At 35.3% G+C, this 14,935-nt stretch overlaps 1 protein-coding gene across 1 annotated transcript; it reads right to left on the bottom strand.

Moving 5' to 3' along the window:
* Positions 1-1,250: 1,250 nt before the first annotated feature.
* Positions 1,251-12,986, bottom strand: LOC132132287 (docking protein 3-like). The gene is made up of 5 exons (XM_059544663.1): positions 12,776-12,986; positions 8,578-8,874; positions 8,339-8,453; positions 3,087-3,259; positions 1,251-2,308 (listed from the first exon to the last, which is right to left on the bottom strand). The coding sequence occupies exons 1-5, from the start codon at positions 12,833-12,835 to the stop codon at positions 1,403-1,405; spliced, it is 1,551 nt and encodes a 516-aa protein (XP_059400646.1). The 5' UTR covers positions 12,836-12,986; the 3' UTR covers positions 1,251-1,402.
* Positions 12,987-14,935: the final 1,949 nt, after the last annotated feature.

Below are 14,935 nucleotides of genomic sequence, written 5' to 3' on the forward strand. Positions count from 1 at the left end.
AACTCGGATAAAAGTTTCTGGCAAACAGATTAATTGTATTAAAAAGGCAAGTATAGAAAGTCACTGTTAAGCAGGAAACACACCTAACCAAAGCGCACAAACAGAACCCTTTACAGTGGGTGCAGGAATATGTGAAGTCTATTTTCAAATAGTTTAATTCTCTAACTAATGCATATAAGTACATATAAATGACCCCTATCAGAGAAGGTGATTGTTTCTGAATGACTTTAACTCTTATTTAATTACATTACTGGATAATTACATTAATGGATTATTACTACTTTTTACAATTCCTTTTATTGACCATCCGTTGATTAACTGAACGCACACTCTTTTTCTGTAGAGTATAAAATGAATTCAGTTAAGGTGGTTTCAGTTAAACCGCACCCTCGTTCTGCACAGAATTGGTCCGTTACAGCAGACATCCATCTTAGCGGAGAGAGTGACAGACAGCACTAGATGAATGGGGCGCTGTTACATCTTCATTCTCAGGCAGGTCGGGATCCCAATCAGCTTCAAGCCGCAGGTCCCTTCGCACAGTTAATTAAATCAGTCTGAAAGAGAAAGAGCCCCTCCAGTCCAAACCGCCACCAATGCGTGCACCACCAACTGTAATTATTACTGTTCCATTACAGTCAAGCAGATTTCATGAACATTTCTCCAGCTAGCAATCAAAGATTTCCTGGAAGAGGCGCTGGAGTGGAAAACACCATGCGTGAAATGGCAGGAGAGGTTTTGTTGTTTTCCATCAAGTTAAGGACATGGCGAATTCACTAAACCATGGGTGCTCAGCTGTTCCAGACCCAGGGACCCCCATCCAGACTCTTAGCCAACCAAAGGACACAGTGTATAAAAAGATCGATTTTCTCATTAAAACTTAATAATCATTTTCCTTAAGAATGTTAACTAGCTTTGCTACATTGTACAGTGCCTAAAAATCACTAGTTAGAAAGTATGAAATGAATTAATAGTCTAACTGCAAAAGAAGATCATATTATATCATATTATATGTATGTGTATATGTACCCACACAGAACTATATTTTATTGCACTGTATTATAAAATATAAATAATAATATAAAATTTATGTATAGTATATTAATATTTTAAAATAGTTCTAAACTTTATATTTTAATTGATAATTCTTTTGTAATTATTATTATAATTTAAATGTAAATTTGTTTAGTTATTATTTATTTATTTTATTACAGTGTAATACAGTACAGTGTGTGTCCAACTATCCGTATATATATATATATATATATATATATGTTTGTGTGTGTGTGTGTGTGTGTGTGTGTTAATGACAGACATTAGCGTATACAAATAAATGTTGCTTTTAACTGACACAATTATTAGTAATTTCCCCACTTGATTTTGACTGTGGAATGAACATGTTATGTTACATTCGCCGTCCCTTCAACCTGAAATTGTCATAAGTTGAGAACAAATCATCTGAACTTTGGGCAGGGTCGGAGGGGGCAGCCATGGCCTGTGTAGCACCCATGTCAGGGATGTAGAAGAAGTCATGCTCAGCTAGGTGCTCTGCCTCATCATAAGCTCTTTGATTAGCCTTGATGACCTCCTCCGGTTCTTCATACATGGCACCGACAATCCACTCAGCTCTGGCTTGGAAGTCCTCTGGATCTGCATAAATAGCTTCTGCACTGATGTCCTGTAACGTGTCATTAATTGCTAATTGCTGAATGGAATCACCCAAAAAGTCACTCAGATCTTCCTCAGCTGTCGTCTCTTCATGCGCACCCTCTTCCCAGTGGATCTCGAAATCAGACAACTGCGAAATGTCAGCATCCGTCTTGAAATAGTCTTGGAAAGACGCAGACTGCTTGAGAGCTGTTCTCAAGTTTTGCCAGTGCATTTTAGGGTCTGTAGGGGAAGTGGTTTTCAGCTGAGCCTTTGACACTGTGGCATAAACGGGTTCCTGATTCTCAGGGTCTGTGTCGATGTTCACCACTTGACTTTCACTTTGTGGCTCAATTGCATTCAGAGAAAAGCTCCTCCGAAAGGGGTTGAACATTTTTGATGAATGCTTAGGCGCTCTCTGCATTTTACCTTCAGGTAAAAATTCAGATGCTTGACTAGCGTACGGGTCATCTGTGGCCGTGGTTTCTTGCACTATACTTTGTTCTACATAGTCAGGGCTGATTGGTTTTGCTGAGGAGGGTTTGGGTAGATTCTGGATGGCTGCACTGACAACATTGAACAGTCTTTCAGCCTGATGGGTTGCAAACTCGAAATCCCCCTCGCCAGACTCACATCTGCGACCAGCCTCAAAGGAAAACGACAGCTAATGGAGAGAAAAGAGAAGGGGAAGTTCTGAAATCTATTTTCAGGGCAGAGATGTTTGTCCACAATCACTCAAGCAATAAAAAAGACAGGCTGTTTATTTCCCACGAGAAAAGGCATGCAAATGAAATTCAGTCTATTCAAAAGAGGAAACCTCACATGTGCTTCACTAACAAGTGGCGAAAGATGACATGAATACTTAACCTACAAAGAATTAAGGTCAAGATGAAGAAAAAGGACAAATCTTAACAGAATCTTTATTCAAGGTGGTTTTAGATGGTTTTGAAATTAGTTTTTCAATAAACATTTATTTGAATAAACTTATAATGTCATTTGGTGTAAAGTAATTTACAAACACAACCTAACCTATCCTTGTCATAAAAAGGCCAAATTATCTGATAGTTTAAGTGCTCAACAAAACTTATTTTTCTGTTATATATGAGATAAAACAGTAAAATTGTGACATGTTGTTATTACTTCAAATAACTGTTTCGTTTGAAAAAAAAAGAAAAGTAATTTATTCCTGTGATGGCAATCTGAATGATCAGCAGCCTTCACACTTCTTCATACGATCACGTATCACATGAACTTTCAGAAGTCATTCTAATATGATGACTATGCTGATTCATTTACAAAACATTATTTGAAATAGAAATCTTTTGTAACTTTGTTTGCATGTCTTTACATTTTGATCATTTTAATGCTCACTTGGTTATTAATTAATGTATTTTTGGATAAAAATATATATATATATTAGGACAAAAAAGGCCCCAGCTTACCATGTCTTGTCCAAACTTCCTTACATAACAGTATGGCCATTTGAATAGCACTTTCTTAGTTTTAACGTGCTTCAGGAACAAGCAGTCCGGCAGGGGAGTGAGGATATATTCCCCATACAGACTGCACCGAACAGCAGCCTCTGTGGCCACTGCCATTACCAGAAAATCTCGAACTGCAAGACAAAAAAAAAAGCACAAAATGAAATCAGAAAAAAGTGAACACCTTGTGCTGTGTGAACAATATATACGAGTTTGGAAAATCATAAAGGGTGAGTAAATTCCTTTAGGACAAGCTATTTCTTTAAATATTTGCATCCACTCCCACAATTTCAAATTCTGAACTTTCTGTAAGTGTGCAAGAACAATGTAGCTGAATCAAATTTTTATTTTATTTTTTCACTGAAACTTAGACTTGCATCTAAAGTCAGCAGGGAACACAACCTATTGCTTTTCCTCTGAAATAGCTTTGAAATTCAAAATTGGATGTCCACAGAAGCAGGAAGAAGCCAGAGAAGGCAGCCCTGTCTAAGTTTTGTTGTTCCTTCGGTTGATGTTCACGCCTGTCATTTTCTGAGCCTCTTCCTCCTCGCTCTACATCTTCCAGGATGAAACAAGCTCTCAGACTGCTGGCTTGTTGCCCTGTGAGGCCTCACCCACGACCGTGAATGTCAAATGTACTTGTTTTTCCTGTTCGCTCTCGTTTGCAGCGCTGCTCAGGGAGAACGTTGCACGCAGACATGTGCAGTTCTCATGCTGTCTGAAGATACAGAAGACACAAGTGTGAAGCACAACCCTGTTAACCTGGATGACTCACCAGACATATGCTGTAGTTAGTGTCGGACTTAAAGCTTCTGATTTACCTGGATGATGAATAAGATTCCTTTGATTTTGCACTTTTGTATGTCTCTTTCATTTGATATTTTAGTAACACTTCTCTGTTAAATTAAGATAAATTATCATTCACTTATAGCTGTGCTTAAGTATTCATATCTGTGCAAGCAATAATCTTCCTTTGAATAAATAATCATTCAGGTACTTATGCACATGAGTTTGCTTTTACCCATGTTATAATGCTATTGAATTATATGTAATGATTTGAGTTAGTAGGAGTTTTTTTTATGGAATACTCATGTTTTAAAACAGGTTTAAGCAAACATTATAAACACATATGCATGCAAAAAGATGGTATTTATGGCTTAAATGCATATGTGCATCACCACAAATTTGGAATTATGAACCAAAAGTAAGATGCAGTGAGAAAGCATGACAAACGCATTAGATGCATCATCTGTTTGATGCACCATTACTTTTATGCGTTCATTTATGGTTAATTGACTCCCGGTGCCCATCTTGATTTCAAGGGCGTCTGATGAGATCTAGAGAGTGTTAATCAGCCTCTAATTGTTGGGTCACTGATTAGAAAGAGTCTTAACGAACCCGGTTCATCAGCGCATTGCGCAGATCACAAGAGACGATACATTAATTAGCCATGAATTTTGTGCGCTAGCGTAATTGTGCATATGTTTATTTTTACAATTCCTAAGTCTCATCTGTTTACTAATTTCAAACAATGCATGATCAAAAACATTCTCTGTCACTAATTGGTTGTCTGTTTGTGTTCTTGGCTTTTAACCCACAGCCGTGTCAAATGCACAGTTAACCACAGCAGAACCAGCGGTATTAGTAGAGACCACCACAAGGCCTGTGTGAAGTTCACCTCAATGTCAAACTGCAGCCCCTGCATAAATAAGATTCAGGTACTGCACAGCAGATTCAGTAGATAAGTTGGGGGCTTCTCTGAAAGAAAAGGCACGATACATGCAATCCCAGCTGTGAGCTGCTGATTCTGTCTTGACTCTCCAACAGTAGATCAGAGCAAAAAAATACCACTTCCTTCCTATCTGGCCCATGGGTGTTCACACTGAGTATCTATCGGCTAAAAATAACTACAGGAACTACAATACTTGGGTTGCTGACCCAAAATCTATCTTTAAAAAAAAATCTGTCTTCCTGGTGTCAGTTTTGCTAAGTGAAGAATAGTGTACTACCATAGTCTTACTATTGCAGTGCAGTGTGCAGTATGAAAATGTGAACAGTATGCAGAGTTTCTGTATGCACAGAGCTCTCAGATAAACTACTACATCTGTCTAAATGTGTGGACAGAGAATTTCACTCCCTCATGGAGGCGATTTGAACGTTTAGTTTCCACCTGCTCCCAGTTTTTGACTTTGATGTTGAGCTTCCATCGCTTTGAATTGAAGAGACCGGCAGCTAGACTGCGAAGAACTAGATTGTGATTTTTTTCTATACAAAGATTTCTTAATTTGTACATTTAATATGAATAATAGCCATTTGGTGAAATGTACATTGGAGAAAATATATATAAGGGACATTAAGAGACAGTTCAAAGTATGGTGATGAACATAATCACTTCATGTTCTGCCAAGAATTAAAAGCTATTTGCTCAGTCCTTAACCATGGACACAACAAATAGAGATTATGTTCAGAAGTGTATACTACTCTTAATAATTTGGTTATATACAGTATATAAAGTATGCAAATGTTCTGTATGAAGAGAATATGATAAGGCTGTGTGTGGATACTGTAGTTCACAATTTAATGCATCTGACATTACACTGCATTTCCAGTGTAATAAAGATTATTTGAAGCAATCTTCTTTTGTTTTTAGGTGAAGTTTTCATTCAACATATCTTTCTTGACTCAAATTGATTTTTTTTTTTTGACACAAATTGGATCCTAAAAGTATATAGCATATTTCACACAAAAAAAAATTAAGCAGCAAAAACTGTTTTGTTGTGTGTGTGTGTGTGTGTGCATATATATATATATATATATATACTCCTTTTTTGGTTCTTGTTTGTCAATGGAGAAGTCAATATATAAAGAACTGTTGTCATTGCATGGCATTTAAGAAAATGAGGATGTGTCACCCCTCCTCCCCTCCTCAGATGAAAATAGAAACGTCTTGAAGTTCATGAAGTACTGATTTACTGTCAGACAAGTTTCATCTTCCACCCTTCCCCACTCTTTCACTTGCTCTCCTCTCCTTTATGTCATAATGTCTCTCTGCATGTGCTGCTCTAAAAACTTGCACAACGGAACCAACACAAAGCTCTTATGACAGTCTGTGAGCTTTCACCCAAAGTGATAAAGCGGAAGTTAGAGCTATATTTTGGCCAGCTGCTCTTTTGGCACAAAATGAAGTCAGATGTAAGACAGTCACCTCCAATTATGACATTTTGAACAACATCATTTAAAACTTATTAAAGCTATTTTTTTTTCTATGCAAATGTGAGTGGTGCTTGCCTGTGCTAAATTCACAGCCACTTTGTGGGTGGTTTCTAGGTCATTGTTCTTTTGTGTTTCACTAGCTGGTTGTTTTCTGATTCATGTGAAAATACTATTAATGCTGTTTTAATTCCCAAATATTTTCCAGGACCCTCTTTTAAAGCAATTCTATAAGATTTCTGTTCACAACTCCAGTGGCTTTTCATTCTTGTCTGGAATAAGTTGCACACTTAAACCTTAGTAGAGAATTTCACTCCCTCATGGAGGCGATTTGAACGTTTAGTTTCCACCTGCTCCCAGTTTTTGACTTTGATGTTGAGCTTCCATACAAAACATCCTACAGCATTTACAACCTAGTGACTTGAAACATTCTCACTCATCCAATCAAATCTATCAGGGGGTGGTTGCAATCCAATTATCCCTAACCTGCTGCAAGCCTGACCTCTAAGCATTTAAACTTACCAGCACACACTTAAACCTTAGTAGTAGTGCCCTGTTGTCAATAATGCAATGACCAATATATATCTTAAGCTAGATAAAAAAGAAGAAGTCAATAAGAAGTGGCCTCAGGTGAATCTGAGGACAGCTTGCATCCCTGTGCTTCATTTCATTTGTCGTCTCCCCTGAATGAGTTCTCTCTATACATACACCTGAAAATACTGCCCCCTCTTTCCTGTCCTTTAATGGAATCAAGGTTGGCCACCTGTGGCCCAAATGGGCAATTTGACTCAAGCCTGAGGTTTCGCTTGAAAAAGAGGCCTATTCGTCCTTGCAATAGGACGATCTAAAATAGCATTCCTACTCTCCTCTCTGTCCCTCCCATATCACTAATATTACCTGTTAGGGTGAGACGCATTAAAGCATTACCCGACATATAAAATATTAATCCAATTCAATTCAAGTTTATTTGTATAGCGGTATTTACGATACAAATCATTGCAATGCAACTTTACAGAAAAGTTTCTACAATATTTAGTAGTAGCTAATAAGTGGTCATCAGTTTATGTGCATATGACAGGAGTTTTCAGAAAAACATTATTAACAGCAATTCTACGTGATTCTATTCTATTCTATGTGATTGCATAGTAAGTAGCAATCACTGTATGTTTAGTTCTGTATGTGGTTTCAAATATTAGACTAAAAGGGTAATTGTGTTGTACTAAATTAATAACATAATAATCAATTATATAAGTATGCAAGTGTGTGTATGTGTATGTTTATATATATATATATATATATATATATATATATATATATATATATATATATATATATTCTGATTCATATATATACGTGTGTGTGTGTGTGTGTGTGTGTGTGTGTGTGTGTGTGTGTGTGTGTGTGTGATGGATATATATATATATATATATATATATATATATATATATATATATATATATATATATATATATATCTTTTGGCATAGATATTAAATATTAAATGTAACACATATTATATACTACACTTTTTTTATTATCTCTAAATGCATAAATTATAAAAATGTATTATGTGTATATATATATATATATATATATACTACACGTTTTTAATTATCTTTAAATACATAAAATCTTAAAAATAATAATAATACGTGGTGACCATTTATTAGTTTTAATTTAAATAAATAAATAAAGTGATATAAAAAAGATACATTCTGAAAGCAGCTCCAATATTAAAATAAAATAAAATAAAATGATAAGATAAAATATAGACTACCATTTCTGTATTATTATCTACCATTTATTGTTCTTTCTGCATGAAAGTGTTAAACAGATGTAATGACGAAAAAGCACGTTTACCCTTGGGTTTGCAGTTTTTTGGGGGTCTTAAGAATGCTTGTGCAACCCAATTCCCAATGGTAAACATAAATTAATTATAATTAACATAATTTTATAGTCATTTATAACTTATATTTAGGTTGTTGGCATTTTTTATTGCCTTACCATTCTCTGCTGTGTCATAAAGTGAGTTTTCCTGCATTTCTTTGGTGTGGGAACTGCTCACAGGGTCAGAATAGAGGCAGCTCTCTCTCTCTAATCTTTGTTCAGCCTCGGTGTCCTGAAAGGCATTAAGTGATTTTAAAGTGTGACATCTGTACCTGAACATGTCAATTATGTATTATGAGCAATTAGCAAAACGCTAATCATCATTATGCGCTGTGATTTGATGAGATTCAACCTACAGGGAACGCCTGCTCGCACAGACTCTCGATCCAGCCCTTCAGCTCTGAATGTTGGGCAGCGAACACGTAAAGTTTGTCTGAGGTCTCAAGATAAAAGGCGGCGCAGTCTTTGGGGCAGTCAGCCATCTCTCTTTCTGATATTTGGATGCATTCTCGCAGCCGGATCACCTGTTTGTAGTCAGGTTTGCGTTTGCTGGAGCCCTGTTTGAAGGAGGACTGTTTGTTCTCGTACAGCTCCAGCCGTGACACGCTGCGCCTGCCCTCCGCCACCAGCACGCACCACACCTTCCTCCATCTCTGAAGAACACACACACACATCATAGTCTGAAATATGCTCGCTTTGTGCTATTTGAATACATGTACTTTGAACATGTGATTCCATTGCATAGCAAATATCAAACAAACAGTGTTTATTAAAAAAAGAAAAAAAAGAAAAGAAACCTTAAAAGCACAAAGACACTTTCAAGAAAAACATAAAACATGTATTATTAAAATTTCATGATAAAACAATAGAGTACTGATCAAAAGTTAGTGATAGTCATACAGTGCTGGGTAGACTTTGGCTACCAATTGTGGTCCGTTACAAAAATTATAATTAGTAATATAATCTTGCTTACTCATTTTAAGTAATGTATTCTAACTACTTTTGGATCAATTTTAGTCAATAATAATGTCGATGTGATATATAGCTAACTTTGCTAAAATCACTTAAATGTAACATTAATGGCACTCAAATTTTGAATTTTGGGCTCAGCAAGACTTTAAAAAAATATTTTTTTATCATCTTTTAACATTCTATAGGCCAAATGATATAGATTAGATTAGATTAGATTAGATTAGATTAGATTAGATTAGATTAGATTAAACTTTATTGTCATTATGCAGAGTACAAGTACAAAGCTAATGAAATGCAGTTAGCATCTAACCAGAAGTGCAAGAATATAGTGTTTTATATACATAAAAGTGCAGAGTAAGTAAAGCTATACAGAATGTACAGTGGAGTTTCTATATATAATATTTAGCAGAGTATATACAGAATATAAATTTGAATGCAATGTAGAGATTGTATGTACATTATGAACAGAGCAATGAAAGATTATATATACATTATGAACAGCAGGAACGTGAGAACAGTGGTAAAAAATACAGTTGGATGAGTGTGCAAAAATATTGTTAAACAATGTATTCTATTCAAAATAACAGTAGTGCAATGATATTTTTATAGAAATAGTTTACTGTGCTTGTACAGAACTTTAGACAGTTTATAGTGTAGTAGCTTTAACCATGTGCAGTCTGTGCAAAATATGAATAGTGCAAATATATGTATGGAAAGTACTGTGACCAGTGCAGTAAGAGAGAGGTGTGGAGTTCAGAAGTGTAATATATAATATATAATACTGTATAATGTCATATTGTTAGTTGCTTTATTAGATTAGCCAATATTTTGATCTACATTAGACTATTATTTCAAAACCTGAAGCAAAAACAGAATGGTCTGACTTTAGCTTTGTGAAATTGGGCTACACAAAACATACCAAACAGCAGATGGGCTGAATGAAAATGTAAGTTCACTCTCTGTCAGCAGGTGGCGCTTAATGAACAGCATTGATTCATTGTTTCCTTGATCACGGTTGTAAACACAATGCATTATACCGAGGCAATATGAAACAAAAATGGCATTTCAACTTTTTCTTAAGACAGTCAGTTCCCCTCAGATACATTCATACTTTGCGTATTGTGAACAATGAGCATGCTCTGCCTGCTAATTATATGCAATATTTTTTCTTTTCAATTTAACGTGAAGGGGAAGAGCTAAGGTTGGCTACCACATTCACAACTGCTGCTTCTGTCTCTTTTTTTCTTGTGCTTCAGTGCTTCAGTAGAACAACAGTGAACTGTGGTCAGATGAGATCCTGCCAGGCCATATGTCAGTAAAAACAAATATTCCTGTCCTGTCAGCACGTAGCACATGCTCTTCCATTGCATGCACAAATGCAGTGGCGCGCGGTGTACCCTGTATAATTTCATATTAAAGCGCAAATGAATCTACGAGCATGCAATGTCATCAATTATGTCATGAAGTCAACCAAAAAGGTGATTAAACTATGCATGCATGTAAGTATTTGTTATGTTTATATGAGTCACATTATAGTCTCTGAAATGCATTGGTTTTCAAAACTGTCCTGGAGCAGCCCAACACACGGACTACAGTCCCTTATCAAACACACTCGATTCAACTTGTCAGCTCATTAGTAGAGACTTTAAGACCTGAAGTGGGTCAGAAAAGGTAAAAAGTTGTGAGAAAATGTGATGCGTATCAGATCCACGTCATGTTCAGCAGCAGCAACTCTTAAAGCAACCAAAATATCATCAAAGAGCAAAAGAAAATAAAGAGGAAATCAATACGTTTTGTAGCTTTAAGGATTCATTTAGAATTTAGTGTTTGATAACTTTAATTTCTGGTAATGTCTGTATTTTACTTGCGGAAGGCACAGGTGCCAATATATGATATTTATAGGGTTTATGTGAGAAATTGCTTTAGGTTCAGTTAAATTAGTCTAATAAATGTTGAAAATTAAAGCTCTCAATTATAATCTATGGTGGCCGAGATAGCTCAACGCGCTGCAATTTAAGAAAACACATGCAAATTGAAAAAACACCAGCAAATGAAGAAAACATCTTCATCAGTTTGACCACACAAGTGTTGCAAATCACCACAACACATGGATATAACGAAACGCACTGCAAATCATCACAACACATGCATATAGTGAAACGCGCTGCAAATCATCACAACACATGCATATACTGTTTTACATTTAATCATGTAATTATTCAGCTTATTCAAGCTAATAATATCCAAAAGATAAAGGAATCATGGTGATTTAAAAAAACACCATGAAAAAAAAAAAACTCACCTTTCAGTTCACCAACAACTCCACTGACCAGTAGCCACTGCACGATAAGTAAATCCCAGCCAGGTCCGACACTTTTTGAGGTTTCCTTGAAACATTTCCATTGTGGTCAGTGCTATTTGCTTTGCTTTTGTTAATTGCATGTGTTGTGAGGATTTGCAGCGAATTTCGTTATATGCATGTGTTGTGAGGATTTGCAGCGCATTTCGTTATATGCATGTGTTGTGAGGATTTGCAGCGTTTCTTAATATGCATGTGTTGTGAAGGATTTGCAGCGCGTTTCGTTATATGCATGTGTTGTGAAGGATTTGTAGCGCGTTTCGTTATATGCATGTGTTGTGAAGGATTTGTAGCGCGTTTCGTTATATGCATGTGTTGTGAGATTTTGCAGGGTGTTTCACTATATGCATGTGTTGTGATGATTTGCAGCGCGTTTTGTTATATGCATGTGTTGTGATGATTTGCAGCACGTTTCGTTATATGCATGTGTTGTAAGATTTTGCAGCGCGTTTCACTACATGCATGTGTTGTGATGATTTGCAGCGCGTTTCACTATATTCATGTGTTGTGATGATTTGCAGCGCATTTCGTTATGTGTTGTGAGGATTTGCAGCACTTGTGTTGTCAAACCGATGAAGATGGTTTTTTTTTATTTACTGGTGTTTTTTCCATTTGCATGTGTTTTCTTAAATTGCAGCGCGTTGAGCTATCTCGGCCACCGTACTAATCTAATGTTGAACGGCTATAGTTAATGGTTAAATATTAGAGAGCAAAAAACAGTTTCATACAGTGGTATCACTGAAACCCCCTTTAGTCATAAAACAAAGAAGCCATTAAACATAATATATATATATACTATCTTTTTTGTTGTTTCTACATTCATTTGAAAATTGAATGTGAAACTATTGCAATATAAAAAATAATATATGTTATAATACAATATCATTTCTCATTATTATCAATGTTGAAAAGGGTTGTTGTGCTAAATATTTTGTGTAAATAATAATACATATTTTTCAGCATTCTTTGATGAATATATATATTTATATACATATAAATTCATATAAAACATATAACACACAGAGAGAGAGAATGAATATATATATATATATATATATATATATATATATATATATATATATATATATATAATGATCTTTGTCTTTCCACTGATGCTGAAACCACAGCCATGAATGAGTGTGAAAATGCATTTATTTCTTCAGTTTAACTTTCAAAAATAATCACACTGCTTATAAAGCTCTCAGAAGGACATTGAGTCTCACCTTGCCGAAGCGTTGCTGATGAATATAAAGCATCCCTTTTCTCCTGATGTCTTCCTCCATGGTTCTTCAGCTGGCCTTTGTCTTGTTTTTCTCTCCTTCTCTCTCTCTCTCTAGGTTTCCTTGATTCCCGTTTGCTTTTAAACTGTTTGAATGACTATGAGAGGCATTGCTGACAATGGCGGACTGACCTTAGATACATTGTCAGTCTTACTTCCTGGCTAAGATGAAGTCTAAATCAGTCACTTGGAGAAGTCAGATGAGGGGGCGTGTGTCTGTAATGCGGTGGTATGGTTGATTTCCTACTCTATTCTTCCTGTTTGACACTATTTAGGGCTGAAGACTGTATATCTCCTGTAAATGTGTGAATACTTTAAACCTCCTACTAGTACCTCATTAGAATCAATCAGATGGTCATTGGAAAATGTCACTTTTACTCATATCTTACAACTTCTTAAATGGTATACAAAGTTGTGCATTGTTACAAATGTCAGTCCAAATTACTGTATATTAACATGATCTGCCGGACATTCAAATTTTCTAGGAATGGTAAGTGATCAGAAGTATTTGTGTACACCAAAATGTGCACTCTATGCTTTGTCACCTATAAAGCTGTGTGAAAATAACACTGAGGAAACTGGTCAGTGGATGTCAAATGAACATGCTAAGGTTTCTTATCTCAGGCCTGTGGTCTGATGGTGTATCTAGAGTGCCCCTCTGTGCCCAGTGGGGGCTACTACAGCACATTCACAAACATCACCTACAGATCCACATTATGAAGAGCAGCTGCTGCTAATGAAACATTATTGTTAAGAAACCCCTATTTCTTAGTCTTTCAATACAAAGTACAAAGAAATGTAAATTTTTAAGCCTCAAAACTAAATTGATATAGTGTAGTTGGAAAAGGGTCAAAAAGCCAGAGCTAAACACTGCAAATGTCATCTTTAGTTGTGTGACGTCCTGCTGTCATCTGGCCAATCAGCAGAAGCTGACTGAAAGTGTCCTGTGGTGTATTTTTCAGCCATTTTGATATGTGTATTGTTTTTATTAGTGTTTGTTTTTCAAATATTTCTGTATAGCTTTAGCTAATGTTTTTTTTTTTTTTTTCATTGTTAGTATTAATAGTTCATCTTAAACTTATGTATCTTATTTACATTTTTATCTATTTTTAATATTTACTACATAGGTTTATCTAAATTACTGGAAAATATTTTTTTTATTTAGTTTTAGCTTTAGTTAAAAATAACAGTTTTAAACAGTATTTTGGTAATTATTTTGTTATATGCATGTATACTGTATACTGGGAGAGTAAATGGAAAATGTTTCTTTTAAAATAATTAATTAATTTGTCATGCAGAAAAATTGTGAAATATAAAACTGAAATTAAATTCTGATACTTGCTATAAACTTTAACCTAAAATGTTGATGTTCATTAAAAAAAAACACACATTGAAGATGTCAGTTACTCAGTTGCAAAACTGTTCAGTTCAAAGCAATTCTAAGTCGCAATGTGATCAATTCAATACAATGACAGGGAATGAATGAATGAACTGAATGAAAAAGCATCTAATCCTGTTGCTGTCTCCACGCTATTTTTCACTTAAGTGAATACTTTGAATGAGCTGTTAGCTGGCACAGCTCAATCTGAGTGAAACTTTCAGGCGTAACAAACTGTGAATATCTTCTGGTTTGGTAGAGAGCCTGAAAGCTGTCAGTTTAGCCATCTTTAAACCGTTTAATCTAAAAAATTTCATTTTCAGGTCTACTGTTTGCTCAAAACGTGGTTAACGGGTAATAAATGGATCATAACTATCACAAACCATGGTGAGAAGTCACAGATGACAATTATGACTACATTCAATTTCATTCATTCATTTGTTTGTTTGTTTGTTTATGGTTAACAGGACCATCTGGTCATATTGGCTCATATTGAGCTTTTATTATGAAATCCATGTCACAACATTCCTTGGTCCCAACATTAAAGTCACATTGAAATCAAAATTAACAATTGTTATTTGATATGAAATTTGATATGAAATTATATTTCCCACAGACTTTGTATTGAAAAACCACATCATAAAAACCCTTTGGAAAATCTAGTCTTCTGGATTATTCATGCAGGTAATTATTTATTTAAACTCATTAAAAGTTATTACTTTATTA

Source organism: Carassius carassius, chromosome 49, assembly GCF_963082965.1.
Source record: "Carassius carassius chromosome 49, fCarCar2.1, whole genome shotgun sequence".
Lineage (NCBI taxonomy): Eukaryota > Metazoa > Chordata > Actinopteri > Cypriniformes > Cyprinidae > Carassius > Carassius carassius.